Source organism: Stegostoma tigrinum, unplaced genomic scaffold, assembly GCF_030684315.1.
Source record: "Stegostoma tigrinum isolate sSteTig4 unplaced genomic scaffold, sSteTig4.hap1 scaffold_835, whole genome shotgun sequence".
NCBI classification, from domain to species: Eukaryota; Metazoa; Chordata; class Chondrichthyes; order Orectolobiformes; family Stegostomatidae; genus Stegostoma; species Stegostoma tigrinum.
This window is the reverse complement of record NW_026728785.1, coordinates 1-20,828: the sequence shown is the minus strand read 5'-3', so window position 1 is coordinate 20,828 and position 20,828 is coordinate 1. Positions and strand designations below refer to the sequence as shown.

Here is a 20,828-nt window from a genome sequence, read left to right as displayed (position 1 = left end):
GAATGGCAGTTTTTTGTAATGCATTACATGCCAACAGCATGGGTACAATTCCCACACCAGCTGAGCTATCCTGGAAGATTCTCCTTCTGAACCTTTCTCCTCTCCTGATGTTTGGTGACTGTCAAATTAAAATACCATCCAGTACCCCTCTCTCTCTAATAAGAGAGCCCCTTCAGACAAAGATTAGATTGTGTTCGGAGAGACAGATTTCATTGTACGTAAGGCCGAGTTCTGGTCAAATGCCCCTTGTGGTTTTTCACAGGTATCCGTGTGATAATTGCAAGCTCATTTTCCTGAGCAAGAATATGATATGCAGAGCTTTTATATTCACTCAAATCAGGGGGTTGTAGCATTTGGCATATCTGCTTTGAGTATTAAATAAAGAAAACAAGACTTTTTTTCTCTCACTCCACAGATGATGCCAGACCTGCTCAGTGTCTCCACCACTTTCTGTGTTTATAATCTGCAAAGTTAACTTTGTTTCTCTCTTTCTACTGACGCTGCCAGACCTGCTGAGTTTCTCCAGAAATGTCTGAATTTATTTCAGACTTCCAGCATCTGCAGTTCTTAGTTTTATTTGAAAACTATCTATGTCTGCCTCAGTTAAGGATAAAATGTATGTCCCATTGCCTTTTTCACACACAGAATGTATATACATGTGCAAAGCAATAATTGGGAAGCAGCCACCATAGAAATCTAGCCACAAACACATACAACTAAAAACAGAAAGAACTGCGGATGCTGTACGTCAGGAACAAAAACAAAGTTGCTGGAAAAGCTCAGCAGGTCTGGCAGCATCTGTGGAGGAGAAAACAGAGTTAACGTTTCGGGTCTGGTGACCCTTCCTCAGAACACATACAACTATATTTTTGCTCACTCATTCACAGGATGAAGGCGGCGCTAGCCAGGCAGCATTTTTTGACCAGCCCTAACTGCCCAGAGGGCAGTTCATAGTCAACCACATTGCTGCAGGTCTGGAGTCACACGTAGGCCAGACCAGGTAAGGATGGCAGTTTCCTTCTCTAAAGGTCATTAGTGAACATAGAACATCGAACAATACAGCTCAGAACAGGCCCTTCGGCCCTCGATGTTGCGTCTACCTGTGAGCCCATCCCCTTACAGATGGGTTTTTACCAACAATCGACAATACTTTCACGGTCATTAAACTTTTAGTACCAGATATTTATGGAATTCAAATTCTGGCTGGATTCAAACCCAGGTGCCCAGAACATTACCTGGGTCTCTGGATTAACAGTCCAATGATAATATCATTAGGCCATTCCCTTTCTGATTGCTCTGTGTGTTTGTTCTGGCTCGCTGACAACACAGGAAGGATATGGAAATGATTTACTCTATCTGCAGGAGAGCATAAGGACAGAGCAGATCAGATCTGGGCTTGTTTCTGTTTGGCTGGTTTACTGTCCATTCCCTCATAAATGCTGGAGACTTCTTTCAGCAGACCCTTTGTTCCCTCACTCCTGTCACTGAAAGCACTGTGGTGTTTCTCTGTTTGGAACTGGCCACATACACAGGCATTTCCACAGCAGCTGGGGTCATGGTACTGTCAGAGCCGCAATGATTTCACCCCAACACCCGTTCAGTTGTAGCATTGAAGAAACAAGTTGTTTACCAGCATCTGTTCTCTTCTTAAAGGTGACCACTGAATAATCCAGGTCCGCAGTGGTGTTTTCTACAAAGAAGTAAAGTATACATGAGAAACACACATCAATCAGACAACTTCATTATAGTGGGCTAAATGACATATAGATCTGATGAAGAGATAGATAATCAATTCATAGATAGATAATAAATTTGAGAGATAGATAGTCAGATTTCACAGATAGATTTGAATGACAGCTCGATAGACAGTCAGGCAAATAGATAGATACTTTAAAACAGAGATAGATAGGTTATTGATTAGTCAGGGGGATCAAGGGTTGCAGGGAGAAGGCAGGAGAATGAGATGGAGAAACATATCAGCCATGATCGAGTGGCACAGCTGACTCGATGGGCAGAATGGTATCATTCTGCTTCTATACTTATAGTCCTGTGGTCATATTTGGATTGAAAGATGCAGAGACACATGAACATGTATACAGATAGATATCATTGGAGATCATTAAGTTAGCTACAACTTCTCAAAAGACTTAGACTGTGCTTCACTTCATTATTGTTTGCTCAGGACACTTGTGTGTCTGAGGAACTGGACCTTTGTGCCAAATTGCTCATTGTAGCCAACGTCAGTTGGATTTCTCAACACCAGAGTACTGTACCCTCAGTTTCTAATGTTATTGAGATAAAATAAGCATTGGTGTGTCAGGCAAAACACCCAGATGGAGGTCTAATCACAGGACGTTAAGAGCAGAAGCTGACTGAAGAGAAACACTGCTTGAAGATGGAGGGCTACAGCACAGAATAAGGCCCTTCAGCCCATCAGGCCTGTGCCAGTCAAAGGCAACCACTCACTATTCTCTGATATAACGAGGTATAGAACTGCATGAACACAACAGGTCAAGCTGCATCAGAGGAGCAGGAAAGCTGACGTTTCAGTTCTGGACCCTTCCTCAGAAATGCTTTCTGAAGAAGGGTCCAGACCTGAAAGGTCAGCCTTCCTGCTCCTCTGATGCAGCTTGACCTGTTGTGTTCATCCAACTCTACACCTTGTTATCTCAGATTCTCCAGCACCAGCAGTTCCTCCTATCTCTCACTCACTATTCTGTAATCATATTTACCCAGCACTTGGCCCCACAGCCTTGGAATTGCAAGTGCACATCTAAATTCTTCTTCAATGTGATAAGGGTGTTTGCCTCTCCCACCCTGACAGGCAGTGAGTGCCTGAATCCCCACCACCCTCTGGATGAAAATGCTTTTCCTCACATCCCCTCTAAACTTGCTGTCCCTTCCCTTCAACATACGCCCCTAACGCCCCAGATATCGATCCTTCCAAGAAGGGGGGAAGATTTATTCCTGTCTACCGTATGTCTGCCCCTTATCATTTTATACATCTCAAACAAGGGGGAGTTGGCAGCTTTGAGGGTGAAGGGGATTAAAGTGCCTGGGGGAGAAAGCTGGGAACCGGGGATTATGTTGGATGGTCAGCTGTGATCCTATCGAGTAGGTGGGGTAATGGACAAGCTGAATGGCCTCCTAGTTGCTATTGGAACCAGGGACTGACTTAGATGGTTAGCTAGAATCATAATGTCTGGCAGAACAGGATAGGAGGGCTGAATGGCCTGGTCCTGTTTCCTGGCTGCTGTCCTCCCCTTCAGCCTCCACAGCTCCAAGGAAAACCACCCCATTCTAGCCCAGCTGACAGCTCGGACGTTTGACCAGAATTCCTACCAGGTTATGGTGCACCGTCACTGTGTGGGGCTCTATAACCACACCGATTCAATGGCACTCACCAGCATTGTGTGCTGCTCCGATTACTGCATACTCCAGGTTGCTGGCTGCTGCCGCTTCACCAGAAGCTTGGGATCTATTTCCAGTAGAAAGGGGAAGGGAAGGGAGTTGTCATTTCAAACACAACGCTTTCAACACCACGCTCAGCTTCAACAAAACAGCAAAGCGACCACGGAAATTACAAAGCCCAGTGAGACCCTGTTATTCCTTGGTCCCACGTCCCTGGTTTCCATCCAAACATGGAGCTCTCTCATCCTCAAGGAGCTGCCCAATTCCCCATCGCTTTTCACTTATGTCCTTTGGGGAAGGAAATCTGCCATCCTTACCTGGTCTGGCCTACATGTGACTCCAGACGCTGGCTAGCTATAACTGCCCTCTGTGGCAAGTAGGGATGGGCAATAAACGCTGGCCCTGCCAGTGACACCCACACCCCTGTGAATAAATCAAAGCCACCTGGGACTTCCCAGGGGTAAGGTTTCCTGGTTTGTTAGACTTGTGTTAAAAGGATATGGTTATGTCCAAGCTCCCTTTATGATCTCCTCAATTTGGTTGTCTCCCTCTTGATAAAGAGGAATCGAGATTAAAATTTGCAAATATAAGAACTGCAGTTTCATCCCCTTACCTCTTGGCCTGTGACACAGTTGAGGAATTGGCTGCAGGGAGAGAGAGAACATTCTCAGCGTATTGCACTGTTACAGACAGGAGCTACCAAGACCTGAACTCAGTCAGAAACAGAGAACAAACGCATCAATAGATGAGAATTGACAAACCCATCTTAATGCACATTAACCAGCTGTGACAGGGATAGGGTGAGGGTGAGGGTTAGTGTGTGAGTGAGGGCCAAGGTTGGAGTTAGGGCTAGGGTTAGGGTGAGTGATAAAGTTTAGGGTTAGGGTTCTGGTTAAGGATTGGATTATGGTTAGGGTGAGCATTATGCTTAATATTAGGACTCGGGTTAGGATTAGGATTAGGATTAGGGTAGGGATAGGGTTATGGTTTGAATCAGGTTTAGGTTTAAGGCTGGCTCAGGGTTAAGGCTCGCTTTACGGTTGGGGTTGGGTTAACATTACATTTGGGTGAGGGTTACTGTTCAGGTTAGGGTTAGATTTGAGTTTAGGGTAAGGGTTTGGGTTGGCTTTAAATTTCGGGCTAGTGTCAGAGTTTTAGTTAAAGGTTTGAATGAAAGTCAAGGTTAGAGTTAGTATTAGGGTTCATTTTAGGATTAGGTTCTAGTTTATTTACGATTAGTGTTAGGTTTGAATTCAGGGTTAGTGGTAGAATGAGTTGAGGGTTAAGTGTGTGGTTGGGGTCAGTGCTCGCAGTGGATACCAAATAAATTTAAGGAGGAGATGGATTTTTAAAAGAAAAATCATGCCAGTCCAGAGTATGGAGGAGGAAAGTGGTGTGCAGGCTGCCAAGAGATTGTATTAATTGGCAGAGAGGGGTCTTGAGGGGCTGAATGGCCTCCTCCTGTTCCTGATTCACATGATGTTATGTCTCTCCTCTTCTCTGAGATGCTCTAACATGGTCTGGGGATAGTGATCACATTTACCCGAACCAGGAGGCTAACTTTGTGACTGCTCTCCCTCCGACTGTCAGGAACACGGCCTACCCCAGTTCCTGACCCAACACCTCCTTCCCCGGGTCCCCCACACCAACCCTGTCCAGCTGCAAAGGTTACATTGGGGCGGGGACGGCAGTGCCATGCCCCGGGGAACAAACCCGATCCCCGTGGGAAGTTACAGACCTGTGTGCCCCCTCCGGTGGATGAACCACGCCGACGCGATCAGGCCGGCGAACAGCAGAACTGGGACGAGCGAGGCCATGATCTCCGTGGAATAACTCCGAGCTGAAATCCAACAACAACATCCGGCTCACGTTAACAAACTCAGCGGGAAGTGTTACCGCATCAGCCCTGTGTGAGGCACACGATCAGCATCAGAGTGACCAACCCCTGCAGGTACGTAACTCCCTGCCACCCACGGGGGGATGGAAAACACGGAAGAATTGAACCCATTGAGCTCCCTACATCAATCCCACTTTCCTGCACTGGGCTTTTGATAACCTTGAATGTTATGGCACTTCAAGTGCACACCCAAGTACTTTTTAAAAGTTGGGAAGATTCCCGCCTCAATTTGGGGTGGCTCAGCGGTTAGCACTGCTACCTCACAGCGCCAGGGACACGGGTTCGAGTCCAGCCTCCACATCCTCCCCGGTATCTGCGTGGGTTTTCTCCGGGTGCCCCGGTTTCCTCGCACAGCCCAAAGATAGGCAGGGTAGCTGGGTTGGCCACGCTAAACTGCCCATAGTGTTCAGGGAAGTGTAGATTCGGGGGGTGGGTCTGGTTGGGATGCTCTGAGGGTCAGTGTGGACATGTCGAGCCGAACAGCCTGTTTCCACACTGAAGGGATTCTATGATTCGATGATCTACCCTCCCAGGCAGTGCATCCCAACTCCACCACCCTCTGGCTGGAACAGCACGCCCCCGCCCCCAACCTCCTGCCTTTCGCTTTAAAATGATGACCCCTCTTATATTGATCCTTCGACGAAAGGGAACAGCTGCCTCCTATTCCCACCTTGCGTCACATAACCTTCCACACCTCTAGCAGGTCCCCCTCAACCTTCCCTGCCATGGGAAAAAAAACATACCGGGCGTATGGAGCCTCTCCATCGCTGAAACGGTCTACCCCAGTGAATCCCCTTCCCATCCTCTCCACCCCAGTGAATCCCCTTCCCATCCTCTCCACCTCAGTGAATCAACTTCCCATCCTCTCCACCCCAGTGAATCCCCTTCCCATCTTCTCCACCCCAGTGAATCCCCTTCCCATCCTCTCCACCCCAGTGAATCCCCTTCCCATCCTCTCCACCCCAGTGAATCACCTTCCCATCCTCTCCACCCCAGTGAATCAACTTCCCATCCTCTCCACCCCAGTGAATCCCCTTCCCATCTTCTCCACCCCAGTGAATCCCCTTCCCATCCTCTCCACCCCAGTGAATCACCTGCCCATCCTCTCCACCCCAGTGAATCCCCTTCCCATCTTCTCCACCCCAGTGAATCCCCTTCCCATCCTCTCCACCCCAGTGAATCACCTGCCCATCCTCTCCACCCCAGTGAATCCCCTTCCCATCCTCTCCACCCCAGTGAATCCCCTTCCCATCCTCTCCACCCCAGTGAATCACCTTCCCATCCTCTCCACCCCAGTGAATCAACTTCCCATCCTCTCCACCCCAGTGAATCACCGGCCCATCTTCTCCACCCCAGTGAATCCCCTTCCCATCCTCTCCACCCCAGCGAATCCCCTTCCCATCCTCTCCACCCCAGTGAATCACCTGCCCATCCTCTCCACCCCAGTGAATCCCCTTCCCATCTTCTCCACCCCAGTGAATCCCCTTCCCATCCTCTCCACCCCAGTGAATCACCTGCCCATCCTCTCCACCCCAGTGAATCCCCTTCCCATCTTCTCCACCCCAGTGAATCCCCTTCCCATCCTCTCCACCCCAGTGAATCCCCTTCCCATCCTCTCCACTCCAGTGAATCCTTTTCCCATCCCCTCCACCCCAGTGAATCCCCTTCCCATCCTCTCCACCCCAGTGAATCCCTTTCCCATCCCCTCCACCCTAGTGATTCCCCTTCCCATCCTCTCCACCCCAGTGAATCCCCTTCCCATCCTCTCCACTCCAGTGAATCCCTTTCCCATCCCCTCCACCCCAGTGAATCCCCTTCCCATCCTCTCCACCCCAGTGAATCCCCTTCCCATCCTCTCCACCCTAGTAAACCCCCTTCCCATCCTCTCCACCCCAGTGAATCACCTGCCCATCTTCTCCACCCCAGTGAATCCCCTTCCCATCCTCTCCACCCCAGTGAATCACCTTCCACAAGTCTTCCAATTCCAGATTTGTATTGCGCTCAAATTGCACCATCGGGAATGAGCAGGACTTGAACCGGGATCCCGCGACAATTACCAAAATCACTGGATTAATAGCCTCACGATCATACCACCCGGCCGTCACCTTCCTAACTGAGATGGTTAATTGTTTCTGACTGGCATGGACTGGATGGAGCGAATGGCCTTTCCCTGTGCTCTGTCTGTGTCTGATCTGACTGTCACTGTTACCTCGCAGCGTGAATTCGATATAGTCGCTGGTCACGTTAAAAATGGTGCCGTCGGTTCCTGTGTTGATCGCTGCACAGTGATACCTCCCGACACTGTCTCTCCGGAATGAATGAATAACCAGCTCACCACCATCGGCAGTCACATGGGAGCTCGCACTGCCGTTCCTTAGCGGCACGTTGTCTCGGTACCAAATGAACTGGGGCTCAGTGCCTTCCCTCACCAGGCACCGGAGAACAAGGCATTCCCCGGGCTGTATCTCAGTCCCGTTGGTGCGGGGTATCAGCACAGCATCTGTGACAGGAACTGAGGAGAAAACACACAGAGTTCAAAAACAATGGTTAACACGGTCTGAAGCTGGATGAACACAGCAGGCCCAGCAGCATCAGAGGAGCAGGAAGGTTGATGTTACGGGCCGAGACCATTCCTCAGAAATGGGACACGAGTTGGTTCTCCAGCAAAACACCCAACCAAATATTCAGGGAGGGGGTATGCAAATTTTGGAAATGACAGGGAGGGAGGCCATGTCGGTGATGTATGTCTGTACGAGATGAAATATGTACAATAGCAATAAGAATGATCTAAGATTAGATGGTGTCAAATCTATCATGAGTACATAGAATCTGTACAGTGTGGAAACACTGGAGTGAACACTGGGCAGAGTGAACACTATATGGCTGGAGTTTGGAAGAACGAGGGGAGGTGTGGAACCTCTTGGAAACCTATGAAATTCTAAAAGGACTAGACAAGGTTAACAGGGAAAGGACGTTCTTGATTACCAGTGGGGTAGTCCAGAACCAGGCAGGCACAGTCTAAAGGTGATGAGGTAGGGCTGAGATGGGGAGAAATGGCTTCACCCAGAGATTGGGAAGTCTGTGGAATTGTCCGCCACAGAAAGCAGTCAGGGACAGAACATTGAATGTTGTTCATAAATTAGTTAAACAGAGTTCTTAGGGGCTAACAGGAGAAGGCGGGGAACAGGGGATTCAGTTGGGTGATCAGCCACTATCCCATTGAATGTGGGCAGCAGACTGGAAGGGCCGAATGGCCAACTCCATTTCCTGTTTTCTATGATTCGATCTTAACAGGGTGTAGTGTTGGATGATCTGCCATGGTAATATTGCATGACTAAGCAGACTCGAAGCACTGAGGTTCCAATGTTTCAATGTAACACCAAGCTACAAGACATGGATTGAACTCCTTGACTTTATTTGCCCTGTTCCATATTTCCTATCGATGGTGTTTAATTCAGATCATTGCAAGGTGTTACATTTTGGTAAGGCAGACCTGCGGTTCGACTGGCACAATTAATGGTTTGTCCCTTGGAGTGGTGTCGGACAGAGAGACCGAGGGGGGCAGCTGCACAGTTCCTTGAAAGTGGAGATGCAGGTAGACAGGGTGGTGAAGGTGGTGTTTGGCACACTTGCACTCATCAGTCAGAGCATTGAGTAAAACACTGGGATGTTATGTTCAAGCTATACAGGATATTGGTGAGGCCACATTGGAGAACTGCGTATAATTTTATTTGCCCTGCAACAGAAACTGTGAAGGGTGCAAAAAAGATTTACAAGATGTTAATGAAACTGGAAGGATTGAGTTATAACAAGAGGTTGGATAGACAGGGATTTGTTTTTCTGGCATGTAGGAAGCTGAGGTGTGACCTCATGGAGGTTTATAAAATCATGAGGGGAATACACAAGGTGAATAAAACCAGGGTCTTTTCATAGAATCCCTACAGTGTGGAAACAGGCCCTTCAGCTCAACAAGTCAACACTGAACCTTGGAGCATCCCACCCAGACCAATCCCTCTATGACCCACTTAATCTACAGAGCCCTGAACACTATGGGCAGTTTAGCTGAGCCAATCCACCTAACCTGCTCATTTTGCACTGTGGAACAAAACCAGAGAACCCAGAGGAAACCCCTGCAGACATAGGGAGAACTTGCAAATCCACACAGATATTCACCCAAGAGTGGAATTGAACCCAGGTCCCTGGTGCTGTGATGCAGTAGTGCTGACCACTGAGCCACTGTGCCACTCCAGGGTAAGGGTGTCTAAAACAAAAGGGCATAGGTTGAAGGTGAGAAAGGGAAGGGACCCGAGGGGCAACTTTTTAACGCAGAGGAAGGTGTGTATACAGAATGAGCTTCCAGAGCAAATGGTAGAGGCATGTACAATGATGATATTTAAAAGAAATGTAGACTGGATGTGAAAGAGAAAGGTTTGGAGGGATGTGGGCCAAATGCAGGCAACTGAGATTAGTTCACTTCGGGAAACCTGGTCAGCATGGATGAGTTGGGCTGAAGGACCTGCTTCCTGGGTACTTCTCTGTCACTAATGTCCAAGGCTGTGTCACTTTCATCCAAAGTGTGGTCTTCAAGGATGAAACACCAGGTTTAAGCTGATTGCACCTGCAGTGGTCCCTGAGCCAATGGGTCAGTTACTCTTTGGAAGAGAGTCCTTGTGAACTCACCTATCACTGTGAGCTCAATGCCATCACTCTGAAGAGGGCCTGTCACCTCATTTCTCACCGAGCAATGGTAAATCCCTTTGTCCCTTCTGCTGATGGCTCCAATGTTGTAAACACACTTGGTAGTGTTGGAAAGCTCCCAGAACATTTCCACGCCTGAGCGCTTGTAGAATTGGTAATAAATTGGCAGAGAACCATGAGAGACTAAACAGATTAAGGATCCCACATCTCCTTCAATTAGCTCCTTTTCGGGTTGAATTATTAGCTCTGGCTTTGACACTGGAATTCCTGCAAATATAAACAAATATTAGGTCCCTTCACTTCGCAGAGTTAATTGCAACAAAAACAAAAGTTGCTGGAAAAGCTCACCAGCTTTGGCAGTATCATGAAGAAAAACTCAGAGCTAATGTTTGAGTCCTGTGACTCTTCCTGAGAACATTATAGCATCCACAGTTCTTTCTGCTTTTACAGTATTAATTGCAAACTCAACTATGAGCTTCATCATAGTCACATCCATTCCCATTTTTTTTTTCTGTTCAGTCATTGAATGTGGTGTCTCTGTGTAGTCCAGCATTTATTGCTCATCACTATTTGTACATAAGGCATTTTAGGGTTGTGGGTTCATTGTGTGAAGGAGACAGGGAAGGACTGAGATGAGAAGAAATGTCTTGACCCAGAGAGTGGGAAGCCTGTTGAATTCTCTGTCACAGGAAGCTGTCAGGGCCAGAACATTGAATGTTATTCAGGAAAGAATTGGGTCAAGATCTCAGGGGCTAAGAAAACTGAATGGGGCCAGTGGACTGTGTTGGATGATCAGTCACAATCCCGTTGAATGGGCAGCGCAGGCTGGAAGGGCCAAATGGCCTACTCCCATTGATATGTTTGCATAAATTGCTGGGGCAGTGAATCCCACCGGTTCTCCAATTTCCAGGTGAAGATATTTCTCCTCATCTCCGTCCTAAATGGTTAACCTATTACCCTGTGCTGTTTGGCTCTATGTCTCCAATATATGGCTGTGAGATGTGGGGATCAATAATAATTTGCTTCCATACTGAATCTTTAATGATTAAAAAAAGGAACAATAATTAATAGTACTCACGCCTGATGGACAAATGGAGCTGATTACTGTGTTTCCGCACCTTACTGCCCGTAACTTCGCAATGGTAAGTACCCGAGTCGGCTGGGCGAGCTGGCTCAGAGATGTAATCGCTGTGGTCGGATGGAGACTGGAGAGGGATCCCATTTCTGTAAAAGCCGTACCACAAGAAAGCTCCAGAGAGATTCTCTTCAACCGTGCACATCAGCTTAAACCATTGGCCATCAACTAGCTGTCCCTCAGGATACACAGTCAGCTTCGGGACAGCGAACGCCTCTGGAAAGCAAAAGGACATGTTTCTGTTTCAGCTGCAGAATGTCTGAGCTTGGAAAAACTCAGTGATCAGACTGAGAGCAAGAAAATCCTGAGATAGGGTCAGTGCGGGAGAGTCCTCACAATCCTTCAAGGTCAGTAAAGGCTGTTAACATCATGTCAGGTGAAGGTCAGATTTGGTGATGACCACGATTACATTTGGAATGAAAACTCTCAACCACGGTGAGAGATAGTAGGAAGTGCAGATGCTGGAGAATCTGAGATAACAAGGTGTAGAGCTGGAAGAACACAGCAGGCCAAGCAGCTTCAGAGGAGTAGGAAGGCTAATGTTTCGGGACTAGACCCTTCTTCAGAAATGGGGGAAGGGCAGGGGGATCTGAAATAAATAGGGAGAGAGGGGGAGGTCGATAGAAGATGGATAGAAGGGTAGATAGGTGGAGAGGAAACGGACCAATCAATGAGGCGGGGATGGAGCCAGTAATGGTGAATGTAGGAAACCAAGTGGAGGCTTGGGGACCGCTGTGCAGAAAACTATGCTTGGTTCGCACTAAACAACTGCACCACCCAGTCATGAACCATTTCATCTCCCCCTCCCATTCCGCAGACGACATGTCCATCTTGGGCCTCCTGCAGTGCCACAACGATGCTACCCGAAGGTTGCAGGAACAGCAACTCACATTCCGCTTGGGAACTTTGCAGCCCAATGGTATCAATGTTGTCTTCAGAAGTTTCAAAATCTCCCCTCCCCCACAGCATCCCCAAATCCACCCAGCTTGTCCATTCCTCCCTAACCTGTCCTTCCTCCCACCTATGCCCTCCACCGCCTAAAGCCCCACCCCCATCTCCTACCGACTAACCTCATCCCTCCCCCTTGTGTGTCCATCCTCCCTGGACTGACCTATCTCCTCCCTAACTACACTCACCTTGAATGGATCATCCTCATCTTTTTGACCTGTCTGCCTCCTCTCCACCTATCTTCTCCTTTATCCATCTTTTATCTGCCTCCCCCTCTGTATATTTCAGATCCCCCTTCCCTTCCCCCATATCTGAAGAAGGGTCTAGGCCCGAAACGTCAGCCTTCCCGCTCCTCTGATGCTACTTGACCTGCTGTGTTCATCCAGCTCTACACCTTGTCACCACAGTGACAGTGTTGTTTCTGGTTTGCACATTCTCTACATTACTGAAGGATGTGTTAGCACTGGGAGAGGGTGCAGAGGGAGATTTATCGGGAGGCTGAGTGGGCGTTAGAGTTTCAGTGATGGAGAGAGATTGGACAGACTGGGGTTGTCTTACTGACAGCAGGGGAGATTGAAGAGGGGACATGATTAAAATCAATAAAATGATGACGGACATTGATCGGCCAGGCAGAAAGAAACCTGTTCCCTTCGGTGGAGTGATCGATGAATCGGGTGGTGGGTGTATAGATTAAAGACGAGGGACGTGAGATTTAGAGGGGATGAGAGGAAAATCATTTTCACTCACAGAATGTGGAACTCGCTGCCTGTGAGGGTGGGGGAGGCAGAAACCCTCATCACATTGAAGGAGTATTTAAATGCTCCCTCACGATGCCAAAGCTATGGGGCCAAGCGCTGGGAAATGGGGATTAGAGAATAGTGAGGTGGCTGTTTCTGACTCAATGGGCCGAAACGCCTTTAATTTGTGCTGGAGATTCTGCAATAATGACAGATAGTTACGTTTTACGTAAAGGTGAACATTGTCGCTCCTCTTCCTCGGACCAGAATTCATCTCAATCGCTTCACAGGCGTAATTCCCAGAAACGTTTGCAGCCGCTGCGTTGATCGTGTACACACCGCCAGCATCCGGCGCTGTCTCCAGGGCGCTGCCATCTCTGTAAAATGTGTAGTGAAGCCAGATGGAGCGCCGTGTTCTCCGAGCAATGCACGTCAATGTGACCCGGAGCCCCTCAAATACTTCAGCCGCCGGCTCCACCCTCAGTACGGGCTTGGCAAAGCGTTCTGGAATGTAACACACAGTCAGGGCTCATCTATCAACTGTTACAGTCGCCTTGAACATCTAAAGTCTGGTTCACTCACTCTCCTCAAATGAGGAGAGATTCTTTACCTTTGTCCTCAGCCCATACTCGTTATGATGTAAAATACCAGCCTCAAGCCCCATCGCGACCTTCACCTCAACTAAACAGAGAGCAGCCACGGTTTTTATTTCTCCAACTGATCAACGTAACTCCAGGCAGGGTCTTGGGAATGTTTTCAGCACCTCCTCAGTTGCCTCTACACATTTCTTAAATTGCAGGATGTGAGAGAGGGGCCACCGTGATCGCGTAATGATAAGACATATGTGTTATAAAGCGGGAAAGGATGCAGAAAAGATTGGTAAAGATGTTATCGAGACTGGAGGGCCTGAGTTATAATGAGATGATGGTTAGGCTGGAACTTTTTTCCCTGGAGCTTCAGAGGCTGACGCGTGACATAGAAACACAGAAGGTAGGAGCAGAAGGAGTCCATTCGGCCCTTTGAGCCTGCTCCATCATTCTTCATGATCATGGCTGATCGCCTGTTCCTGCTTTGTCCCCATAATGTTTCATCCCATTCTCCCGAAGTGCTATGTCTAGTCACTCCTTGACATTATAGAGGTTCATAAAATCATGAGCAGCATAGACAACATGAGGAGCCAAGGGTAGGGGAGTGCAATACTAGCGGGCATAGGTTTAAACTGCGAGGGAAGGATCTAAAGGGGACGTGAGGGGCAACCTTTCCACACAGAGAGTGAAGTGTACATGGAATGAGCTTCCAGAGTATGTGGTATCGGCTTAAATTGAGAGGGGAAGGATTTAAAGGGATCCCTGAGGGGCAACCTTTCCACACAGAGGGTGATGCAGAAATGGAAGGCGCTGCCAGGCGATGTGGTGGAGGTTGGTACAACTGCAACATTTAAAAGACATTTGGAGAGGTATGTGGATAGGAACAATTTAGAGAGACACGTGCCAAACACAGGCAAATGGGACTAGTTTCGTTTCGGAAACCTGGTCAGCATGAATGAGTTGGGCTGAAGAGCTGTTTCCAAGCTGAATGCCTCGATGACACTATTTAGCGATGATGTATCTCATCCAGAGACGGGGCCATGTCAACAGATTGCAACTTACTGAGATCCCATCAGAGACTAAGGCTTGTTTTATAAGGAGAGATTGAGCAGGTTGGCCAGGAAGGATAAGTGGAGATTGTGTGGCTGTTTGTTGGCTAGCTCAGTTGCCTGGACAGCTGGTCTGTGATGCAGAGTGACACCAAGAGAGTGGGTTAAATTCCCCCATTGGCTGATATTGCCATGAAGGATTCTCCATCTCAGACTCTCCCCTCTCCTGATCTGTGGTGATCCTCAGATTAAACAATCACCCAGTCTTCTCTCTGGTTAATGAGAGAGTGGGACCGTGGTGACTTTACTACTTTTCCATTAGAGATAAACCATTAAAGTTGGAGGTGGGGGAAGGTTGTCATTGTGAGAGAGAGAAGATGTTTCCTCATGTGGGGCAACCTAGAACGTTATTGTTTCAGGATAAGGGGGTGAGAAAGATTCAAACAGAGATGAGGAGGAATGTCTTCTCTCAAAGTGGGTGGGAAGTGATGATTAGGAAGTGCATAAGCCTGGGTTGTTTTGTTGGGGTTGGGAAGGCTGAGGGGGAACCTGATAGAGGTGTGAAATGTCATGAGGGGCACGGACTGGGGTTACAAGAACAGCTGTTCACCTCAGTCAAAGGTTCAGTTACAAGGTGGGGGGCATAATTTGAAGGTTCAGTGAGGGATTTCACGATTGTTTCACCCAGAGAGTGGTGAGAATTGGAATGCACTTCCTGGGAGGGCAGTTGAGGTGGGAAACCTCACAACCTTCAATGAGCATTTGAAATGTCCTAATGTTCAAGGTCCTGGGGCCTGGTGTAGGAAAATAGGGTGAGTTTAGATTTAGTTTTGCTTTGGCAGTACAGACCCAATGGGCCAAAGGAACTCTTCTGTGCTGCATGACTCAGAATGTCTTCAGTGTTTTAATCAGCATTCCAGAGAAATATGTACATTGTCCACCATGGATTGTAATATCAGGCACATGCCTTGAACCCAAACACCAACAGATTGTGATGCCTGCTTGTCAATATCGCAATTATACAATCCCCTGTCATCAGTGCTGGTTACTTTAATGCAGTATGACGATTCCTGTCATTGAATGGATCATCTGGTCTTTTTTATAAAAAGTAAATTCCTTCACCTACCAAATATCGTCTCTGTACCAACAATTCAGTTCCAGTGTCTCTCCTTTTGAAGGTGAAATGGGATGACATGGAAAGCCACATTTCCACCCACGATTGAAAGCAAAGTTGCATCATTACAGCTTACCATGGGCTTTCATTACACGGGTAACTGCTCTGAAAACATTCGCTGTCACATTGTTTCCGCAATGGATTTTCAAGCATCAGTCCCACCAACCCATCCCCAATATTTCCAAATGAACCGTTTAAATCTTTCTCCTGTAACACTAAAAATATGCCCTCTGGTTTTGAACTCCCCCACCCAAGGGTAATGACCCTTAAATTCTCTTTATCAATGCCCCGAAAGATTTTATGAACCTCTATAAGGTCACCCCTTGACCTCTTTTGCTCCAGTGAACAACGTCTCTGTCTTTCCAATCCATTTTTATACCTCAAACTCTTCCCTCCCAGCCACATTCTGGTAAATCTTTTCAGAACCTTCTCCTGTTTAACAATACCCTTCCTGTAACAGGGTGAGCACAACTGCACACAATATTCCAGAAGAGGCCTCATCAACATTCTGTACAACCTCAAAATGACATCCCAACTCCGATACACAAATGGTCTGAGTAATGAAAGCAAGCAGGCTAAACTTGTTCTTAACCTCCCTGTTTATCTGTGACACAAATTTCAAACCCTTCGGTGTCTCTGTTCTGCAACATCACCCAGTGCCCTACCTTAATTGCATAAGGCCTGTCCTTGTTTATTTTACCAACATTGAAAACCTCACATTCATCCAAATTAAACTCCATCTGCCGCTCCTGAGTTTATTGATATAAATCATCAAGTTCTCTTTGCTGATCTTTCTTAGATAAGTGTTCATTATACGACCAACTTTTGTGTCATTTGCAAACTTACGAGGCATGCCTCCAATATTCTCATCCAAAATATTTATATAAATGACAAACAGGCCTCCAGTTTGAAAGACAACCCTCCTTCAACACCTTCTCCTACCGCCCCCTGGAACATGACCCCACCCCCGAGCACCAAACGATCATCTCCCAAACCATTCACAACCTCATCACCTCAGGTGACCTCCCACCCACAGCCTCCAACCTCACTGTTCCCCAACCTCAGACTGCCTGCTTCTATCTCCTTGCCCAAATCCACAAACCTGCCCGCCCTGATCGACCCATTGTTTCTGCCTGCTCCTGCCCCACCGAACTCATCTCCACCTAGCTGGATTCCATTTTCTCCCCCTTGGCCCAGGAACTCCCTACCTATGTCCGTGACACCAACCATCTCCTCCAGAACTTCCAATTCCCCGGTCCCCAACACCTCATTTTCACCATGGACATCCAGTCCCTATACATCTGCATTCCCCATGCAGATTGCCTAAAGACGCTCCGCTTCTTCCTGTCCCGCAGGCTCGACCAGTCCCGCTCCACTGATACCCTCATCCGCCTAGCCGAACCCGTCCTCACCCGCAACAATTTCTCTTTCAATTCTTCCCACTTCCAACAGACAAATTGGGTGGACATGGGTACTGGCATGGCCCAAGCTATGCCTGCCTCTTTGTAGATTATGTGGAACAGTCCAGCTTCCGCACCTACACTGGCCCTAAACCCCACCTCTTCCTCCGTTACATTGATGACTGTATCTGATGTCCATTTCAGGCCTACCAACTCCCACAGCTACCTAGAATACACGTCCTCTCACTCACCTTCCTGCAAAACCTCCCTCCCCTATTCCCAATTCCTTCGGCTTTGCCGTATCTGCTCCCAGGATGAGGCATTCCAGTCCCATACATCCCAGATGTCCTCATTCTTCAAGAACCGCAACTTCACCTCTGCAGTGGTCGAGAATGCCCTCAACTGTGTCTCCTGCATTTCCCGCAACACCTCCCTCACACCCTGCCCCAAAATAACTGCCAAAAGAGAATCCCCCTAGTCCTCACATATCACCCCACCAACCTCCAGATACAAGGCATCATCCTCTGACACTTCCGCCAACTACAATCCAACCCCACCACTAAAGATATTTTTCCTTCCCCACCCTTGTCTGCCTTCTGGAGAGACCACTCTCTCTGGGAGCCCCTTGTCTGCTCCACACTCCCCTCCAACCCCACCATACCCGGCACCTTCACCTGCAACAGCTGGAAGTACTACACTAGCCCCCACACCTCCTCCCTCACCCCCATCCCAGGCCCCAAAATGACTTTCCACATCCAACAGATATTTACCTGCACATCCACCAATGTGGTATACTGTATCTGCTGTACCTATTGTGGCTTCCTCTACATTGGGGGAACCAAGCGGAGGCTTTGGGATCACTTTTCAGAACAGCTAGGCTTGGTTCACCACAAACAACTGCACCTCCCAGTTTGCGAACCATTTCAACTCCTCCTCCCATTCCTTAGACGACATGTCCATCCTGGGCCTCCTGCAGTGCCACAATGGTGCCACCCGAAGGTTGCAGGAACAGCAACTCATATTCCGCTTGGGAACCCTGCAGCCCAGTGGTATCAGTGCGGATTCCATAAGCTTCAAAATCTCCCCTCACTCCACTGAATTCCAAAAGCAGCCCAGCTCGTCCCCACCTCCCTAACCTGTTCTTCTTCTCACCTATCACCTCCTCCCACCTCAAGCCACACCTCCATTTCCTACCAACTGACCTCATCCTGCCCCCTTGACCTGTCCGTCCTCCCCGGTCAGAGCTATCCCTTCCCTATCTCCCCATCTATACTCTCCTCTCCATGTATCTTCTCCTCTATCCATCTTCAGTCCGCCTCCCCCCTCTCCGTATTTCTTTCAGAATCCTCTCCCCATCCCCCTCTTCTGATGAAGAGCCGAGGCCCGAAACGTCAGCTTTTGTGCTCCTAAGATGCTGCTCAGCCTGCTGCATTTATCCACCTCCACACTTTATTACATCCACCATTACTTTCTGCCTCCTAATGTTCAACCAATTTAGTATCCAGTTGGCAAGCTCTCCCTGAATTCCATGTGATCTAACTTTACTAATTAGTCTACCGTGCTGAACTTTGTTAAAGCTTTCATTAAAGTCTCAGTAAACAATGTCTACCAATCTGCCATCATCAATCTTTTTGGTTACTTCACTGAAAAGCTCAATCAAGTTTGAGACACGTAATGTTCCTTGCACAGTACCATGCTGACTCTCCCTAATCAATCTTCGCCTCTCCAAATGTGTCTAAATCCAATCTTTCACAATCGCCTCCAACAGCTTGCCCGCCACCATTGTCAGACTCACAGGTCTATAGATTCCAGCCTTTCCTTCCAGCTTTTCTGCAGTAATGGCTCAACATTAAAACAAACCTCGAATCCTCTGATACTTCACTGTGTTTACACATGATGCAGATATTATGCTAAGAACACCATGTCAGGCTTCTCAACGAGCATTCCATCACACTCCTGACTTGTACCTCATTGATGCTGGACAGGCTTTGGGAAATTGGGGGTGAGTTACTCACAACACAATTCGCAGCTTCTGACCAGCTCTGCCAACCATCATGTGTATGTGACAAGCCCAGCTGATATTCTCCAGGAAACTCCGGGATGTTGACAGCGGGAGACTCAATGGTAGTAACACCATTGAATAACAAAGTGGGTAACGGTTAGACTGTCCCTCAATGATAATCCCCATGATATTGATAGATAGGAGATTCGGTGATGCTAATACCATTGAATATCAAGGGTCAGTGATTAGATTGTCTCTTATTCATGGTGGTCATTGCCTACCATTTGTGTGGCACGAGTTCCACTTGCCAGCCCAAGCCCAGATATTGTTCAGATTCTGTCACATTTGAACCAGGAATACATCAGTATCAGAGGAGTGATGAATGATGCTGAACATTGTGCATCAGTGAACATCTGACCTTGTGATGGAGGGAAGGTCATTATTGCTGCATCCCTGCTCCTGTCCTCAAATCTCTATTGCTGGGAGTGGCCTGTCATAAGCAGCTGAAACAGATGTGGCACAGAATCATCAAAACATTCAGCGGCACTAACTATACAAAGGAATGACCAACCTGATACTCTGATGCTTAGGTGGTTCGAAACCCACTGTCGAGAGCCAATTGTTAATTTACACCAATAAGATGCTTCATCTGAATGCTTTGCACTTTTTATGGTGAATGAACCATCTTTAGTTTGTTTTATAAACCAATTATTCCGATACAATTTGAAAAGCTTATGCCTCCTCAAGGTCCAGAATGGGGCCCGGCAGTTGATGGCAATCTTCTCACCTCTCAGAGCATGTTGTGGCTTGGCTTCCAGAGTTAGGGTTTCATTGGAAACTGCAAAAAGAAATGTGACAAAAGTTGGACACAGATTCAGATTGCAGCTGAAAGATCAATGGTATCGATTGTAAGAGCGGGGAGGTGATGTCGGAGCTGTACAGGGCTTTGGTAAGGTCACAGCTGGAGCACTGTGTACAGTTCCAGTGTCTGCACTGTAGAAAGGATGTGATTGCGGTGGAGGGGGTGCACAGGAGATTCACCAGGATGTTGTCTGGGATGGAGCATTTCTGTGTTGGAGGGAGGCTGCATAAGCTTCAGTTGTTGACTTTTGACCAGAGAATGTTGAGGGGGGACATGATAGAGGTCTGTAAAGTTATGAGCAGCATGGATAGGGGTATAGGAAACAGCTGTTCCACTGAATTGAAGGGTCAATAACAAAGGAGATATTATTTTATCTGAGCGGCAGGAGGCTTTGATGGGTATTTCAGGACTTTTCACCCAGAGGTTGGTGTGCACAGACTCGACAGCCCTCTGCAATAAAAAAGTCCACAGATTCACTCCCCCTCAGAGAGAAGAAATTCCTTCTCATTTGCAACTTCAATGTGCCCCCACCCCCCTTATTGTAGGACGATGCCCCTTTGGTCCCAGACTGTCCCACACAACAGGAAATAACCTCTCTCTGCATCTGCCCTGTCGAGTCCCTCTAAGGATTTTCAATAAGGCTGCCTCTCATTTTACTAAACTCCAACGAGTACAGGCCTAAGTGACACAACCTCTCCTCATGGGAAATTACTACTCCCAGTTCAGGTGCCCAACTGTATTTCAGTGACTCATGATGAAAGATGTATGTTTGGCTGAAACTGGTCTGGGAGGTCAGGAATACCATTAAATCAATGTGTACTCCACTTCCATCCTGTGTAAATCAAACTGGGCTATATGTGATTCCAAACCTGCAGCAATCTGATTGACTCTAAACTGCCCTCTGGCAATGAATGCCGGCTGAGCCAGC

General features: G+C 47.8%; 1 protein-coding gene across 1 annotated transcript; it reads right to left on the bottom strand.

Annotated features, from left to right (window-relative positions):
- Window positions 1-1,562: 1,562 nt before the first annotated feature.
- Window positions 1,563-19,876, bottom strand: LOC125450487 (platelet endothelial cell adhesion molecule-like; the record flags this gene model as incomplete). Its single annotated transcript, XM_059644444.1, has 9 exons — window positions 1,563-1,690; window positions 3,405-3,478; window positions 4,025-4,055; window positions 5,150-5,251; window positions 7,518-7,820; window positions 9,989-10,273; window positions 11,085-11,357; window positions 13,049-13,330; window positions 19,610-19,876. Coding segments are annotated over 9 exons (1,745 nt in total), but the record flags the coding sequence as incomplete, so codon positions are not given.
- Window positions 19,877-20,828: the final 952 nt, after the last annotated feature.